The 16,764-nt window shown below is 41.0% G+C and overlaps 1 protein-coding gene across 1 annotated transcript; it reads right to left on the bottom strand.

The window, feature by feature from the left end:
* Positions 1-1,682: 1,682 nt before the first annotated feature.
* On the bottom strand, positions 1,683-5,131 carry LOC125540044 (serine hydroxymethyltransferase 4). Its single transcript, XM_048703616.1, has 4 exons — positions 4,352-5,131; positions 2,957-3,347; positions 2,775-2,876; positions 1,683-2,196 (listed from the first exon to the last, which is right to left on the bottom strand). Exons 1-4 carry the CDS (start codon positions 5,027-5,029, stop codon positions 1,952-1,954), a joined length of 1,416 nt encoding a protein of 471 aa, XP_048559573.1. The 5' UTR covers positions 5,030-5,131; the 3' UTR covers positions 1,683-1,951.
* Between the last annotated feature and the right edge of the window lie 11,633 nt (positions 5,132-16,764).

Genomic DNA, 16,764 nt, shown 5'->3' with positions numbered 1-16,764 from the left:
TTTTTCTTCTTTAAAACAATTTGGAATATCAAAAAAGTTCAAACTTTAAGGAAAAATAATAATTTTGGGGAACATTTTCCAGAAATCATCACATGTGGTGGTTAAAAGATGTTCATGATTTCGTAAAAAATGTTTACATCTTTAAAAAAATCGTAAATTCAACAAATGTTCATAAACTTCGAAACAAATGTTCACTAATTCAAAATTCTATGAACATTTTTTGAACTTGATGAACAAAAAATGTATTCCAAAACATTGTTTTTTGAAAAATGGAAGAACAAATTTTGCTATCAATGACCATTTTTTGAAAAAGCAATGAACAAATTTTGAAAAAGAGATGAACAAATTTCGAATTTTATCAACCATTTTTATTTCGATGAACATTTTTTGAATTTGATTAATAATTTTTTAATTTGACGAGCAAAAATTGAATTTGTTGAATATATGTTTTACATTGTTGAACATTTTTGGAATCTGATGTAAAGAAAATGTTCATGAATTTAAAAAATGTTCATGATTTCAAACAATGTTCAAAATTTAAAAAAAGTTCAGGAGTTTAAAAGATTTTTGCAATTTGAGAAAACAAAGAATATAAATCAAAAAGGGAAATCAGAAAACAAAACAAAAAACTAAAAACAGAAAAATGAACATAAAAAAGAAGAAATAAAAAGGAAGAAAAAACGAAATAAAAAATAAAGAAAAAACCGGCTCAGAGAAAGTTCTAGAAGCTTCCCAAAAAGGATTGAATGTAAGCCGAAAAAATGGGCCTGCCCATACAAAAAACCAGTGCATTAAAATGACATTGCTTTGTGAAATGGGTTGCAACATTAAAAGGATCTTCTCCGGAGGTGCTAGAGAGAAGCTCTCGTGCTACCAAAATTTGTCTATTGTTGTCAAAAGTTGCAGAAAATCTTAACTTTTTGGGCACCATTGGCATGAGATGTAGAGTTGTAGACCGATGTAAGAAAAGAGACTCCTTGCAGCGAATAGTAGCTATGAGAGAAAGAGAAGAATAACCGCTGACTGTCGAGTAGGGCATTTTGGTGCCCAGGCTCATCTACACCCGGTTAGAAAAAAAATCATAAAAAATTCAAAACAAATTTAAAAAATTTCAAATAAAATTTGTATGGTAGACAATTTGATGCGTGAGGCCTGCCCCAAATTTCAAGTCATTTGGACATATGAGAAGCTCTCAGCAAAAAAGACAAATCGAACCAAAACAGTACATGAACAGTAAATATTTTTACAGACCCCCAATTTGTCTTTTTTGCTGAGAGCTGCTCATATGTCCAAATGACTTGAAATTTGAAGCGGGCCTCAAGCATCAAAATGTCTATCACACAAATTTTATTTGGAATTTTTTGAATTTTTCTAGTATTTATTTTGATTTTTTTCGTCGACGCGGGTGCAGATGAGCTCGGGTGCAGAAATGGATTTTCCTGACTGTCTTCTTTCTTTCTTTATATGCATGTTCCATGTTTTTTAATTGAATTCCTAGAGTATGCCCAGATTACACTACAATCTCCAAGTGATTCTTTTAAAACTTGTTATTATGATCTTTCTGTGGTCTTATCCTGGTACAGGTCAGTGTAACGTTGAGTTGATTGATCAGACTATGTAGCACCACAGTTTTCTTTCTCAACAAAGAAAATAACACATATATTTTTCCCATATGCAGAGCATACACAAAAATAATATGGAAGATTATTGGCAAATACTCGACATTCCATGATCCCAGGCGAACAATTCCTACAAAGAAATATGATGGAATGTGGACGGCAAACAGAGCATAAAGGTGGGACGCGTTTACAGAACTATCCAGGGCTCCAGGGCGAGCAGACAAATCTCATAGAAGCACAGCACTGTGGCATTGCGCGGCGGCCAAGAAGGCTTAGAAGCGCATGGCGTATGGACGATTAGCGGAGACAACCACGACATATGTATCATCATCCTACTCCTTGTACTTCATGCTCTCGAGCGAGAACCCAGGCATGTCGAAGGAGAGGGCAAACTTCTCGACCTCAACCTTGAGGTTCTCGATGTCCTTGTTGTTCACCAGGCCCTTGGAGAAGTCCTTGAGCAGCTTGCCGTGCTCCTTCTGGATGTTCAGGCAGATGGTCACAGCCTGGTGGAGGAACTCGGCGATCTGCTCGAAGTCCTTCTCGACCAGACCCCTGGAAGTCATCGCGGGAGCACCTGAAAACAATAGCCAGAATCCGCTCAGACGACATTTCAGCAGGCTATGTGCCAGGGAAAAACTAGGAAACATGTTGGGATGATACAGTCTTCCTGTAAAGCCTATCAGCTATGTCAACAGGCATAACAGGGCTTGCGGAACAGGTATCTGGTATCCCATCACAGACAAATCTCTCAGATTATTGAAGATCTCACTCTGAATTACTTCTATCAAGGGATAGAAAAGGTCATTCCCAATTCCCAAATAAAGTGTCATAGTAATTTAGTTTGTATCATGTACTTGTTTTAGTTCAGAGAAAATTTATCACGTCAACAGCGGTGAATAACAAGTCACAATGACCATGATTGCTCACATTGAAATGTATGCAACATGAATGAAGTAAACAGTACAGCCCCCGTTCATTAAATATGAATTGTGAATGTGGAAATATTTCTATTAACCAATCTAATGAATAAGAAGTTTGACTGCACGCATTCTAGAAATTCATCTATTCCGGATGGAGGTAGTAATAATTTCTTCACGCTTGCAGTATCAGCAGATGTAATTAAAACAAATAAGCAGACGGAGTGATTCTTACCAATGCGGACACCACCCGGGGACAATGCACTGCTGTCACCGAAGACAGCATTCTTGTTCAATGTAATGCTGCAAAGGTCACACATCTTTTCGACCTTGTTTCCTGCAGAAATAAGCTAATATTAGAACAAGTGATAATAGGACTGCTAGAAAATCAACTCACACAAATAAACTGGGGCATACCAGTCAAGCCAAGAGGGCGGAGATCCCATAGAACAAGATGGTTGTCAGTTCCATCGGTCACCATCTTGTAACCCTTGCTCATGAGATATTTTCCAACCGCAACAGCGTTGGCCTTGACCTGCTTTGCATAGGCCTTGAATCCAGGAGTCAAAGTTTGCTTCAGGGCAACTGCAAGGGCAGCAATCTGGTGGTTGTGGGGACCACCCTGGAGCGATGGGAACACCGCAAAGTTGATCTTGTCCTCATAGTCATACACAGCACCCTCAGGCTGGCCCTTCTTCGCAGGCTTAGGGCCTTTCCTGTAGAAGATCATGCCAGCCCTCGGTCCCCGGAGAGACTTGTGTGTTGTAGTGGTAACCACATCGCAGAACTCAAAAGGATTTGCAGCTTCCTAGATAAAAGAAAGGAAACAGTAAGCATCTCAGAAACTGTAGGATTACATCGACATTCATACACTCTTTAATCTTCAACCTATTGCAGTATGCCTGAAACACCTAAAGAAAGATGATCAGGATTTTATAAAAATTAATAGGACATTCTTTTCAATTACATGGTACACTATATGCATTTTTCATGACTACGCTTATAGAAGTATTGTTCTTCACTTACAGAAAAGCAGAGTTCAGAAGAACATGAGAAAAGTACAGTCAAACAAGTGGTTCCCCTGACTATGTACAGTACAGAAGGAATATGCACATCAGTCACCCTAGCAGACAGCTGAGCGCTCAATATATGAAAAACGTGTACTCAATTGAGGCAAGTAGCACATTATATTTATATATACCATGCCATATGTCAAGCCAGGACTCAGGGCCGTTTGTCATATGTTTGACGAAAGATAGTATAAGAGCAGTCATTCCATAGGTTAATCAGTGCAAAAACACAATTGATTATATCCAAACAATGTACTCAAGTATTTACGCTGAAACAAAGATTAACAATTATTATTACTACTACTACTATTTATACAACAAACTTGCACTTAAGTATGAACTCCAGATTGTTGCATGTTCTATCAGGGGAAAAAATAACAGTTGTTAATCCTTCGATCTTGCATTTGTCTGAAATTACAACTCAACGTTTTAAGAAACTAAACATTTACGGAAAGATACCAAAGCGCAACTTACTTACTTAGATGGGATCTAATAGTAACATTCCAGGTAAACAGAGTATTTTCCAGTTCAGAACAACCCAGCACCAACCAGTTATGAAATATGCACAGATCTAATAGATGCACACAGCTAAAAGACAATCATATACAACTAGAAAGCTCAACAACCAGGTACCTACTACTAAGATCCCAACAACCAGATCGCATCGCATAAAAGAGGAATCTTGAAGCCAAGATCCAATTTCTGAATGTAACAAGCCGACGTGAGTTTGTGGTGATTATACCTGCGCGGCGACCAGTCCGCTGATGTGCGCCATGTCGCAGAGGAGCATGGCCCCGACCTTGTCGGCGACGGCCCTGAGCCTGGCGTAGTCCCAGTCCCTGGGGTAGGCGCTGCCTCCGCAGATGATGAGCTTGGGGCGGAAGTCCATGGCCTTCTCCTCGAGCTTGTCGTAGTCGATGTAGCCGTTGGCGGCGCTGACCTTGTAGGGCAGGCTCTCGAAGTAGATGGAGGTGGCGGAGATCTTCTTCCCCCCGGCGGTGTAGTAGCCGTGGGTGAGGTGGCCGCCCGAGGGGAGGTCGAGCCCCATGATCCGGTCGTGCGGGTTGAGGAGCGCGGTGTAGGCGGCGAAGTTGGCGGGCGAGCCGGAGTAGGGCTGCACGTTGACGCCCCAGGAGGCGGCGTCGAGGCGGAAGGCGGCGAGGGCGCGGTCGCGGCAGAGGTTCTCGATCTCGTCGATGACGTCGTTGCCGCCGTAGTAGCGCGCCCCCGGCATGCCCTCGGAGTACTTGTTGGTGAGGGCCGAGCCGAGCGCCTCGATGACGGCGAAGGAGGTGAAGTTCTCCGAGGCGATGAGCTCGATCCCGCTCCGCTGGCGCCGCTTCTCCCGCTCGATGAGGTCGAAGACGTCCGGGTCCGCGTCCGCCAGCGGGGTCAGCCCCCACGACGCGACGGAGTCCATTGCTGCGGCGGCGGCGGAGGAGGAGGAGGAAGGGGGGAGTGGTGGTCGTCGGCGGAGGGGGGGAGTGGAGAGGGGGAGGTGGGCGGCGAGTGGTGGCGATTGGAGGCGTGGGGATATATAGAGAGGAGTGCGGCGCGTGTGCACGTCGGAGGTGGGTGGTGGTGGTGGGTGCGGGTGCGGCCGAGGTGTTCGACCGGGTGCGCGGTAGGGGGTTGGTGTGGGTGCGAGTGAGGTGCTTGGGCCACGGTCGCGGTGGGCGGTTGGGCCACCGCACCGCGCCGTCACATGACAGACGTGTTAACCGCCAGTGCGGATTTTGTGCTCTGCTCCCTTGATTTTAGAGAAGTTCAAAACGGATTTGAAAAGTACTAAGCTTGCACGTGCAACGCACGTAATCAACATATTATTTTCATAGCCTAAATAAGCACCTCAGCGGCAACGTTTTCAAGCATTGATGGGCGTCTATTTTTTATAGACACACCTGATATCATGGAGAAAAAATGTTGGCTTGTATTTTGCTGAAACACAAATCATAAAAATCTTCATTACAGTGTTAAGGAAGGGTTCTAACGCCACAAAAATCGAACCAACAAAAAGTAACATGAAAACATCGGTCTTACAAGGATACAAACCCAAACTACACCAGATTGCAATGACAGCTGGGGGCGAGTAGTAAGGGGGACACGCTCTTAGGCTGAATTCAAAACCCAGCCACACACGTTTGCTATAATTAGCCGCAATGGATGACACAAACATGAGCTTCCATTAACCATACGGGCTATTCAAATTAGCAACTCCAAAGCCTTCAGAAATCCTCAGAATGCATAAGCTCCGCTAAAAAAACTCATGCAACATAAACGACATTTGACTATTTCTTTATCAAACAATGTGAGCTAATCAACAAAAAGTTATGTCTTCAAGATAACAATGTTCACAACATGATGCTCCTTCCCTCCGAGAGCCGCCGCCAAGAAAGCAAAAGTAGTTTATATCCAACGCTTGTTAATGTCCATTAAACGCATATTCAACATCAAGGTGAGGTATGCTAGACCTTCTGTCTTCAACAAGTCAAAAGCTTCTTCCTTGTACATAATCACACCCAACATCAGTTTTCAATAATTACACCCTCCTTATGAAAATATGACAAAGAAAATGTCCTAATTTCTACATACTCTCAGAGATGATGAGATGACTCGCCTTTGATGCCAGCAGAGCCCTAGTGTTCGAGACAGAAGCACGTTAAATCTTTCAGAATACTCAATCTCTCACCAAATGTGATATCCCAGTCCCTTTGTTCTTTTATCTCAGTAAATATCCAAGTCACTTTGTTCTTTTATCTCAGTAAATATCCAAGTCCCTTTGTTCTTTTATCTCAGTAAATATCCAAGGCTGTCAAGTATCAAATGTCATGCATTAGCACCAAAGAAATTTAATACAATTTCACATAAGGGCATATACGTATATACATTTCTTGCCAACCATGTGTTCCATTATGTTTAACAAATCACTGCATAGGTTGTTTCAATGGTGATCAGACGCTGTTAGACTGATCAATCAAACATCGCATCTATTACAGAGACGTAGAGAGGTTACTAATTAAGCAAGTAAAAGCATTACAAAAAAATGTTAGGACCTATGAGCATAAGTAATACTGACTTTGCATGTATCCTCATGAATTATAGCGATTTCATGCTACAGTTTACCTTGTCTATCAGCTATCAGTTCAATGTAAAGTATGCATTATACAGACCTTTCACTAACTACATAAACAATATGAATGCACAGTCATCAACCATTACGCATCTACGAACATGAACCAAATATATTGATTCTAAAGATAGGAGTAATTGTCATCTAAATTTTGAGATCAAAGAAGAGGGATCAGTGAGACATTCGTAGAAGAGCAGCAAATGTGAACATAACAGTTTATATGCTCTGGTTGAGCCACTGCAGAAGACAGACAAAATAGCTATTCAAATTATGGAATGGTTGTAAGTATTTAAAAGGTATCGTGCCAGATACAGAAAAGGTATATGCAGAGCGTTAAAAACTTTCAGAAATAGCAATGTTTTGCAGCGATGAATAGCACTTCTTATGGCAGATGACCATTGAAAGTTGGGCCAAAAGTTAGACCTTTTCAAAAGTAAAAATTGGAGCATAATCCATTTTATCTAGAACTAAGGCAGAACTTGAAGATCCTAATTTAGTTAATGATTGGAAGTGCTCTCAAATATCCCAAGCTCCCGTAGAATTGAGCTAGTTGCAACACCTCATTTACGTGAAAGAAAGATAATAGATTTTTGGGAGAAGTTGTACCTTGTTCCCCTGACCACTGTTGGGAATCTTCCTTTCCATAGGCTGCGCAAAACAATGGGAGCAGATAAATGCTTGATAATAGCTGATAATTTTCTGTAACGCCTAGATTTCGTATTTCCTGATTAAGCTGGCAATTCTTCTTGCTTTCTGGTATAAATTTAGAGAGAAGTGAGGATATTGTAATTATTTGAAAATGTTTTGCTTACACAATTACAAGTTAAAATGTGGATCACAAGCAAACTTCGCTAAAATTGTAAATCATGTAAACTGATGTATATACTAACCTTTATAAAGGAGAATATATCACCATTTCCCATGACATGCGGATCGTCAGGGGCCTTCTATGCACACTGGTTAGTATAGTCAAAACCGGCAAATTTGCTATAGCATTGTTGCTGTGATCGACCATGTATTGTTATGGCTGAAGCACCCGAGTCATAAATGTCTGAAACTAACGAATCAGCACAGTTTCTTCCTTCAAAGAAAGTTGTTCTTACCTAGAATCAAGAAGCAAAGACAAGGTGAGCACAACAATTCAGCTATTCTATTTGATATATGTGCCGTTGAATTACCTTAACAGTTAAAGATCTTTCAGCAGTGGCAGATGATGCTTGAACAATTCTCTTAATTCTCATAGGTTTGTTAAGCAATGAGGATCCATCACCCTTGCTGACAAGTACATCCATCAATGGCCCAAAGTTTCCCGCCAGCTCTTGAATTTGAGTGGTCTCATTGCCGTACATCCACCAACAGCCGAAAGTTCCTCGCCTCCTCTTGAATCTGAATCATGTGCATGTTAAAACAAAGAGACTTCAGAGGGGAATGGTGCGAACAGAAATCTGAACGTGAGGTTCAGTTCACTACCATGCATTTAATATGGCTATTTCAGTTATATTATGACAATGGAGCACCATGACTGGCAGAGCATATTTAGGAAGACACGAAACAGAGGAAGATTGAAGGGGGAGGCCTGGAGAGGAGCAGAGGCTCACACTAACCTGCCTGAAGAAGAATATATGAATACGATGCTTCAGATCCGCGGCGAGGCGAGGTTAACGGCTGGCGGGAGAGGAGGTTTGGCGCGAGACCAGGTCGATGGCATACTTGCACGCGCGAGGTGAAGGAGTTTCTGGTCCCAAGATCGATGGCGTGATGAGGAGGCTCAGATCTGTGGCGGCGTGAGTTGAGTGAACCATACGGGCGACGACCGCCTCCCTGGTCCATCCCCAGTCATGGGATAGGGCGAGGGAACACCTATTGGCCGAATCTTGTGCGGGATGCCTCCTCCTCACAGGGGTGGCTGGCGGCGGCTGCGGGAGGCGGCTTCGGGCGCGGCGGGGCGGCTTCTGCGGCTAACAGCGGCGCGAGGCTGCGGGAGGAACGGCGGGGCGGCGAACGGCACAGGAGGAGGAGGAGGAGGGGGCGAGAAAGGTCGAGGAGGGGACGAGAGACGTGCAGGGAGGAGGGGCGAGAGAGGTCGTGCGGGAAGGAGGGGAGAGGTCGTGCGGTCGTGTGCGGGCAGCGTTTTTTTTTGAACGATGGATTTGGTTTAATGCGTGGTTTGTTGCGTTAAACATTGAAGGATTAAGGGCCATTAGATCTTGTTGATGGACGGGTCTGATTGTTTGGTTCTCCGCCCTCTCTTCCTTTTATAGGGGTAGTAGATACAAAATCCAAAATAAATATTGTGTGTGGATATTATAGTAAGCTATGCGCCAGTAATTTCTGTAAAAAGAATTCTTTTATTTACTGTACCGTGAAAAAATTGTGGGAAATAATGTTCGAGTAGGGTTGTGTGTGCGCATAATGCCGAGGTGGAGCTTCACTCCGCTGCTCACGAGCGGCGTCATAGAGTTGACAGAGCTCCTCTTCTGACTGTCTTCCATGGTGGATGGCGCATCTCGAAGGGTGATACACCAAGGGCTCGTAAAATAAGCCTTGCACTGGATCTGGCCGACAATACTCGTTTCTCTCCTCTTTCTTTGTTGTTGTGGGGTGGGAGCTTTGGCGTAGCCAGGGACGGGCCAAGCCCCAGGCTAAACACCTGCTATAATACTGAATAGTGTCACTCATTCTACAGTCGGTGAAGAACCACAACGCCACAACCCGGGAGGCGGCCCGGGTAGCCTGGGTCCTCACTACACCATTGGGCGGGAGTAAGGGAAGGGGAATCACTCATACTTTCTTGAATATGGTGTTTTTGTGGGGCGATGAAGCTAGTTTGGAGGTGCATTGTGCTTATTATTCTGCCATATCGACCTTCATCGACGGAGCTAAACTTCAGGATATTGGATATCTTTAACGCCCTTTGTGCAACCTCCATCGGGAGGTCCTCTTCTCCTTGCCTTAGTTAGCTAGGCGGTGGTCGGAGATGGTGGCTTGAGCGCCTTGATACGTCTCCAACGTATCTATAATTTTTGATTGCTCCATGCTATATTATCTACTGTTTTGAACATTATTGGGCTTTATTATCCACTTTTATATTATTTTTGGAACTAACCTATTAACCGGAGGCCCAGCCCAGAATTGCTGTTTTTTGCCTGTTTTAGGGTTTCGAAGAAAAAGAATATCAAGCGGAGTCCAAACGGAATGAAACCTTCAGAAACGTGATTTTCTCATCAGATAAGATCCAGGAGACTTGGACCCTCCGTCAAGAAAGCCACGAGGTGGTCACGAAGGTAGGGCCCCCCCTAGGGCGCGCCCCCTGCCTCGTGGGCCCTCGAAGCTCCACCGACGTACTTCTTCCTCCTATATATATCCATGTACCCCCAAACGATCGGGGACGGAGCCAAAAACCTAATTCCACCACCGCAACTTTCTGTATCCACGAGATCCCATCTTGGGGCCTGTTTCGGAGCTCCGCCGGAGGGGTCATCGATCACGGAGGACTTCTACATCATCATCCAAGCCCCTCCGATGAAGTGTGAGTAGTTTACTTCAGACCTACGGGACCATAGCTAGTAGCTAGATGGCTTCTTCTCTCTTTTTGGATCTCAATACAATGTTCTCCCCCTCTCTTGTGGAGAGCTATTCGATGTAATCTTCTTTTTGCGGTGTGTTTGTTGAGACCGATGAATTGTGGGTTTATGATCAAGTCTATCTACGAATAATATTTGAATCTTCTCTGAATTCTTTTATGTATAATTGGTTATCTTTGCAAGTCTCTTCGAATTATCAGTTTGGTTTGGCCTACTAGATTGGTTGTTCTTGCCATGGGAGAAGTGCTTAGCTTTGGGTTCAATCTTGCGGTGTCCTTTCCCAGTGACAGAAGGGGCAGCAAGGCACGTATTGTATTGTTGCCATCGAGGATAACAAGATGGATTTTTTAATCATATTGCACGAAACTATCCCTCTACATCATGTCATCTTGCTTAAGGCGTTACTCTGTTTTTAACTTAATACTCTAGATGCATGCCGGATAGCAGTCGATGAGTGGAGTAATAGTAGTAGATGCAGAATCGTTTCGGTCTACTTGTCTCGGACGTGATGCCTATATACATGATCATACCTAGATATTCTCATAACTATGCTCAATTCTATCAATTGCTCAACAGTAATTTGTTCACCCATCGTAGAATACTTATGCTCTTGAGAGAAGCCACTAGTGAAACCTATGGCCCCCGGGTCTCTTTCTCATCATATCAATCTCCATCACTTTATTATTGCTTTGCTTTTACTTTATTTACTTTGTATCTCTATACCAAAATACCAAAAATATTATTTATCATCTCTATCAGATCTCACTTTCGTAAGTGATCGTGAAGGGATTGACAACCCCTAAGCGCTTTGGTTGCGTTGAGCTATTGTTTTTGTGTAGGTACGAGGGACTCGAGCGTGGCCTCCTATTGGATTGATACCTTGGTTCTCAAAAAACTGAGGGAAATACTTACGCTACTTTGCTGCATCATCCCTTCCTCTTCGGGGAAATCCAACGCAGTGCTCAAGAGGTAGCAAGAAGGATTTCTGACGCCGTTGCCGGGGAGTTTGCGCAAAAGTCAACATACCAAGTACCTCACAATTCCTATCTCCCGCATTACATTATTTGCCATTTGTCTCTCGTTTCCTCCCCCCCCCCAATTCACCCTTGCCGTTTTATTCGCCCTCTCTCTATCCTCCCTCTCTTTCTCCATTTGCCCATTTGCTTTCTGTTTTCTCGTGTGTTGGATTGCTTGTTTGTCTTGATGGCTCAATATAATACTAAATTGTGTGACTTCACCAATACCAATAATAATGATTTCCTTAGCACTCTGATTGCTCCTCTTACTGATGCTGAATCTTGTGAAGTTAATACTACTTTGTTGAATCTTGTCATGAAAGATCCGTTCTCCGGCCTTCCTAGTGAAGATGCCGCTACCCATCTTAATAGCTTCGTTGATTTGTGTGACATGCAAAAGAAGAAAGATGTCGATAATGATATTGTTAAATTGAAGCTATTTTCTTTTTCGCTTAGAGATCATGCTAAAGCTTGGTTTTCGTCTTTGCCTAAAATAGTATTGATTCATGGAACAAGTGCAAAGATGCTTTTATCTCTAAGTATTTTCCTCCCGCTAAGATCATCTGTCTTAGAAACGATATTATGACTTTTAAACAACTTGATCATGAACATGTTGCACAAGCTTGGGAGAGAATGAAATTAATGATACGTAATTGCCCTACTCATGGTTTAAATTTGTGGATGATTGTTCAGAATTTTTATGCCGGATTGAATTTTGCTTCTAGAAATCTTTTAGATTCGGCCGCGGGAGGCACTTTTATGGAAATCACTTTAGGAGAAGCTACTAAACTCCTGGATGATATTATGGTTAATTATTCTCAATGGCATACTGAAAGATCTACTAAAAAGGTGCATGCGATACAAGAAATTAATGTTTTGAGTGGAAAGATGGATGAACTTATGAAATTATTTGCTAATAAGAGTGTTTCTTCTGATCCTAATGATGTGACCTTGTTTACTTTGATTGAGAATAATAATGAATCTATGAATGTGAATTTTGTTGGTAGGAACAATTTTGGTAACAACGCGTATAGAGGAAATTTCAATCCTAGGCCTTATCCTAGTAATCCCTCTAATAATTATGGTAATTCCTACAACAATTCTTATGGAAATTATAATAAGATGCCCTCTGATTTTGAATCTAATATTAAAGAATTTATTTCTTCGCAAAAGAATTTTAATGCTGTGATTGAAGAAAAATTGCTTAAGATTGATGATTTGGCTAGGAACATTGATAGAATTGCTCTTGATGTTGATTCTTTGAAACTTAGATCTATTCCACCTAAGCATGATATCAATGAGTCTCTCAAAGCCATGAAAATTTCCATTGACGAGTGCAAAGAAAGAACCGCTAGGATGCGTGCTAAGAAAGATGCCTTTATAAAAGTGTGTTCTTCTAGTTCATATGAAAATAATGATGAAGATCTAAAAGTTATTGATGTGTCCCCTATTAAATATTTGTTTTGCAATATGAATCTTGATAATGATGGGACTGAATATGATCCACCTTTACCTAGAAGGCATTCTAAAAATTCGGAATTTGTTGATCTTGATGCTAAATTTGATAAAAGTGGGATTGAAGAAATTAAAACCCTAGATATTGCTAAACTCACTATTATGGATTTCAAGGAATTTAACTATGAAAATTGCTCTTTGATTGATTGTATTTCCTTGTTGCAATCCGTGCTAAAATCTCCTCACGCTTATAGTCAAAATAAAGCGATTACTAAACATATCGTTGATGCCTTGATGCAACCTTATGAAGAAAAATTTGAATTGGAAGTTTCTATACCTAGAAAACTTTATGATGAGTGGGAACCAACTATTAAAATTAAAAGTAAAAATTATGAGTTTTATGCCTTGTGTGATTTGGGTGCTAGTGTCTCTACTATTCCCAAAACTTTGTGTGATTTACTAGATTTCCGAGATTTTGATGATTGCTCTCTAAACTTGCATCTTGCGGATTCCACTATTAAGAAACCTATGGGAAGAATTAATGATGTTCTTATTGTTACAAATAGGAATTATGTGCCCGTAGATTTTATCGTTCTTGATATAGATTGCAATCCTTCTTGCCCTATTATTCTTGGTAGACCTTTCCTTAGAACGATTGGTGCAAATATTGATATGAAGGAAGGAAATATTAGATTCCAATTTCTATTAAAAAAGGGCATGGAACACTTTCCTAGAAAGAAAATAAAATTACCATATGAATCTATCATGAGAGCCACTTATGGATTGCCTACCAAAGATGGCAATACCTAGATCTATTCTTGCTTGTTATGCCTAGCTAGGGGCGTTAAACGATAGCGCTTGTTGGGAGGCAACCCAATTTTATTTTTATTCCTTGCTTTTTCTCCTGTTTAGTAATAAATAAATTATTTAGGCTCTGTTTTGGTTGTGTTTTTTGTTTTTAATTAGTGTTTGTGCCAAGTAGAACCGTTGGGAAGACTTGGGGAAAGTTTTGTTGAACTTGCTGTAAAAAACAGAAACTTTAGCGCTCATGAGAACTGTTGTCATTTTTATTTGGAAAGTGCTATTTAGTTAATTATTTTCGCAGATGATTAATAGATAAATTCCTCACGTCCAGAAATTTATTTTTGAATTTTTGGGGTTCCAGATCTTGCCCTAGCTACAGATTACTACAGACTGTTCTGTTTTTGACAGATTCTGTTTTTCGTGTGTTGTTTGCTTATTTTAATGAATCTATGGCTAGTAAAATAGTTTATAATTCATAGAGAAGTTGGAATACAGTAGGTATAACACCAATATAAATAAATAATGAGTTCATTACAGTACCTTGAAGTGGTCTTTTGTTTTCTTTCGCTAATGGAGCTCACGAGATTTTCTACTTTAAGTTTTGTGTTGTGAAGTTTTCAAGTTTTGGGTAAAGATTTGATGGATTATGGAACAAGAAGTGGCAAGAGACTAAGCTTGGGGATGCCCATGGCACCCCCAAGATAATCTAAGGACACCTAAAAGCCAAAGCTTGGGGATGCCCCGGAAGGCATCCCCTCTTTCGTCTACTTCTATCGGTAACTTTACTTGGAGCTATATTTTTATTCACCACATGATATGTGTTTTGCTTGAAGCATCTTTTATGATTTGAGTCTTTGCTTATTAGTTTACCACAATCATCCTTGCTGTACACACCTTTTGAGATAGCCATACATAATTAGGAATTTGATAGAATACTCTATATGCTTCACTTATATCTTTTGAGCTTTATAATTTTGCTCTAGTGCTTCACTTATATCTTTTAGAGCACGGTGGTGGATTTGTTTTATATAAACTATTGATCTCTCATGCTTCACTTATATTATTTTGAGAGTCTTAATAGCATGGTAATTTGCTTAATAATAATATACTTGGTATTCAAGATTTGTAAAACTTTCTTTTGAGTGCGTTGAATACTAAGAAGAAATTGATGCTTGATAATTGTTTTGAGATATGAGGATGGTGATATTAGAGTCATGCTAGTTGAGTAGTTGTGAATTTGAGAAATGCTTGTGTTAAAGTTTGTGATTCCCGTAGCATGCACGTATGGTGAACCGTTATGTGATGAAGTCGGAGCATGATTTATTTATTGATTGTCTTCCTTATGAGTGGCGGTCGGGGACGAGCGATGGTCTTTTCCTACCAATCTATCCCCCTAGGAGCATGCGCGTAATACTTTGCTTTGATAACTTCTAGATTTTTGCAATAAGTATATGAGTTCTTTATGACTAATGTTGAGTCCATGGATTATACGCACTTTCCTTCCTTCCACCATTGCTAGCCTCTCTAATACCGCGCACTTTTCGCCGGTATCATACACCCACCAAATACCTTCCTCAAAACAGCCACCATACCTACCTATCATGGCATTTCCATAGTCATTCCGAGATATATTGCCATGCAACTTTCCACCGTTCCGTTCATTATGACACGCTCCATCATTGTCATATTGCTAGCATGATCATGTAGTTGACATCGTATTTGTGGCAAAGCCACCGTTCATAATTCTTTCATACATGTCACTCTTGATTCATTGCATATCCCGGTACACCGCCGGAGGCATTCATATAGAGTCATATTTTGTTCTAAGTATCGAGTTGTAATTGTTGAGTTGTAAGAAAAATAAAAGTGTGATAATCATCATTTTTAGAGCATTGTTCCAAGTGAGGAAAGGATGATGGAGACTATGATTCCCCCACAAGTCGGGATGAGACTCCGGACGAAAAAAAGGAGGCCATAAAAAAAGAGAAAGGACCAAATAAAAAAATGAGAGAAAAAGAGAGAAGGGACAATGTTACTATCCTTTTACCACACTTGTGCTTTAAAGTAGCACCATGATCTTCATGATAGAGAGTCTCTCATTATGTCACTTTCATATACTAGTGGAAATTTTTTATTATAGAACTTAGCTTGTATATTTCAATGATGGGCTTCCTCAAAATGCCCTAGGTCTTCGTGAGCAAGCGAGTTGGATGCACACCCACTTAGTTTCTTTTGTTGAGCTTTCATATACTTATAGCTCTAGTGCATCCGTTGCATGGCAATCCCTACTCACTCACATTGATATCTATCGATGGGCATCTCCATAGCCCGTTCATACGCCTAGTTGATGTGAGACTATCTTTTCCTTTTTGTCTTCTCCACAACCACCATTATATTCCACATATAGTGCTATATCCATGGCTCACGCTCATGTATTGCGAGAAGATCGAAAAAGTTTTGAAAATGTCAAAAATATGAAACAATTGCTTGGCTTGTCATCGGGGTTGTGCATGATTTAAATACTTTGTGTGGTGAAGATAGAGCATAGCCAGACTATATGATTTTGTAGGGATAACTTTCTTTAGCCATGTTATTTTGAGAAGACATAATTGCTTTGTTAGTATGCTTGAAGTATTATTATTTTTATGTCAACATGAACTTTTCTCTAGAATCTTTTGAATCTGAATATTCATACCACAATTAAGAAGATTTACACTGAAATTATGCCAAGTAGCACTCCGCATCAAAAATTCTGTTTTTATCATTTACCTACTCGAGGACGAGCAGGAATTAAGCTTGGGGATGCTTGATACATCTCCAACGTATCTATAATTTTTGATTGCTCCATGCTATATTATCTACTGTTTTGGACATTATTGGGCTTTATTATCCACTTTTATATTATTTTTGGGACTAACCTATTAACCGGAGGCCCAGCCCAGAATTGCTGTTTTTTGCCTGTTTTAGGGTTTCGAAGAAAAGGAATATCAAACAGAGTCCAAACGGAATGAAACCTTCGGAAACGTGATTTTCTCATCAGATAAGATCCAGGAGACTTGGACCCTCCGTCAAGAAAGCCACGAGGTGGTCACGAAGGTAGGGGCGCGCCCCCTGCCTCGTGGGCCCCAAGAAGCTCCACCGACGTACTTCTTCCTCCTATATATAT

Source organism: Triticum urartu, chromosome 2, assembly GCF_003073215.2.
Source record: "Triticum urartu cultivar G1812 chromosome 2, Tu2.1, whole genome shotgun sequence".
Classification (NCBI taxonomy): domain Eukaryota; kingdom Viridiplantae; phylum Streptophyta; class Magnoliopsida; order Poales; family Poaceae; genus Triticum; species Triticum urartu.
The sequence above is the reverse complement of the archived record's forward strand: the minus strand, read 5'-3'. Positions and strand labels throughout refer to the sequence as shown.

Excerpts from the sequence above, each read along its gene's own strand:
- LOC125540044 (XM_048703616.1), bottom strand. The coding sequence starts at position 5,029 with ATGGACTCCGTCGCGTCGTGGGGGCTGACCCCGCTGGCGGACGCGGAC. Across the intron at positions 2,877-2,956 it reads CCGCCCTCTTGGCTTGACTG|GAAACAAGGTCGAAAAGATG; the intron begins GTATGCCCCAGT and ends TTATTTCTGCAG. Across the intron at positions 2,197-2,774 it reads CCCGGGTGGTGTCCGCATTG|GTGCTCCCGCGATGACTTCC; the intron begins GTAAGAATCACT and ends TATTGTTTTCAG.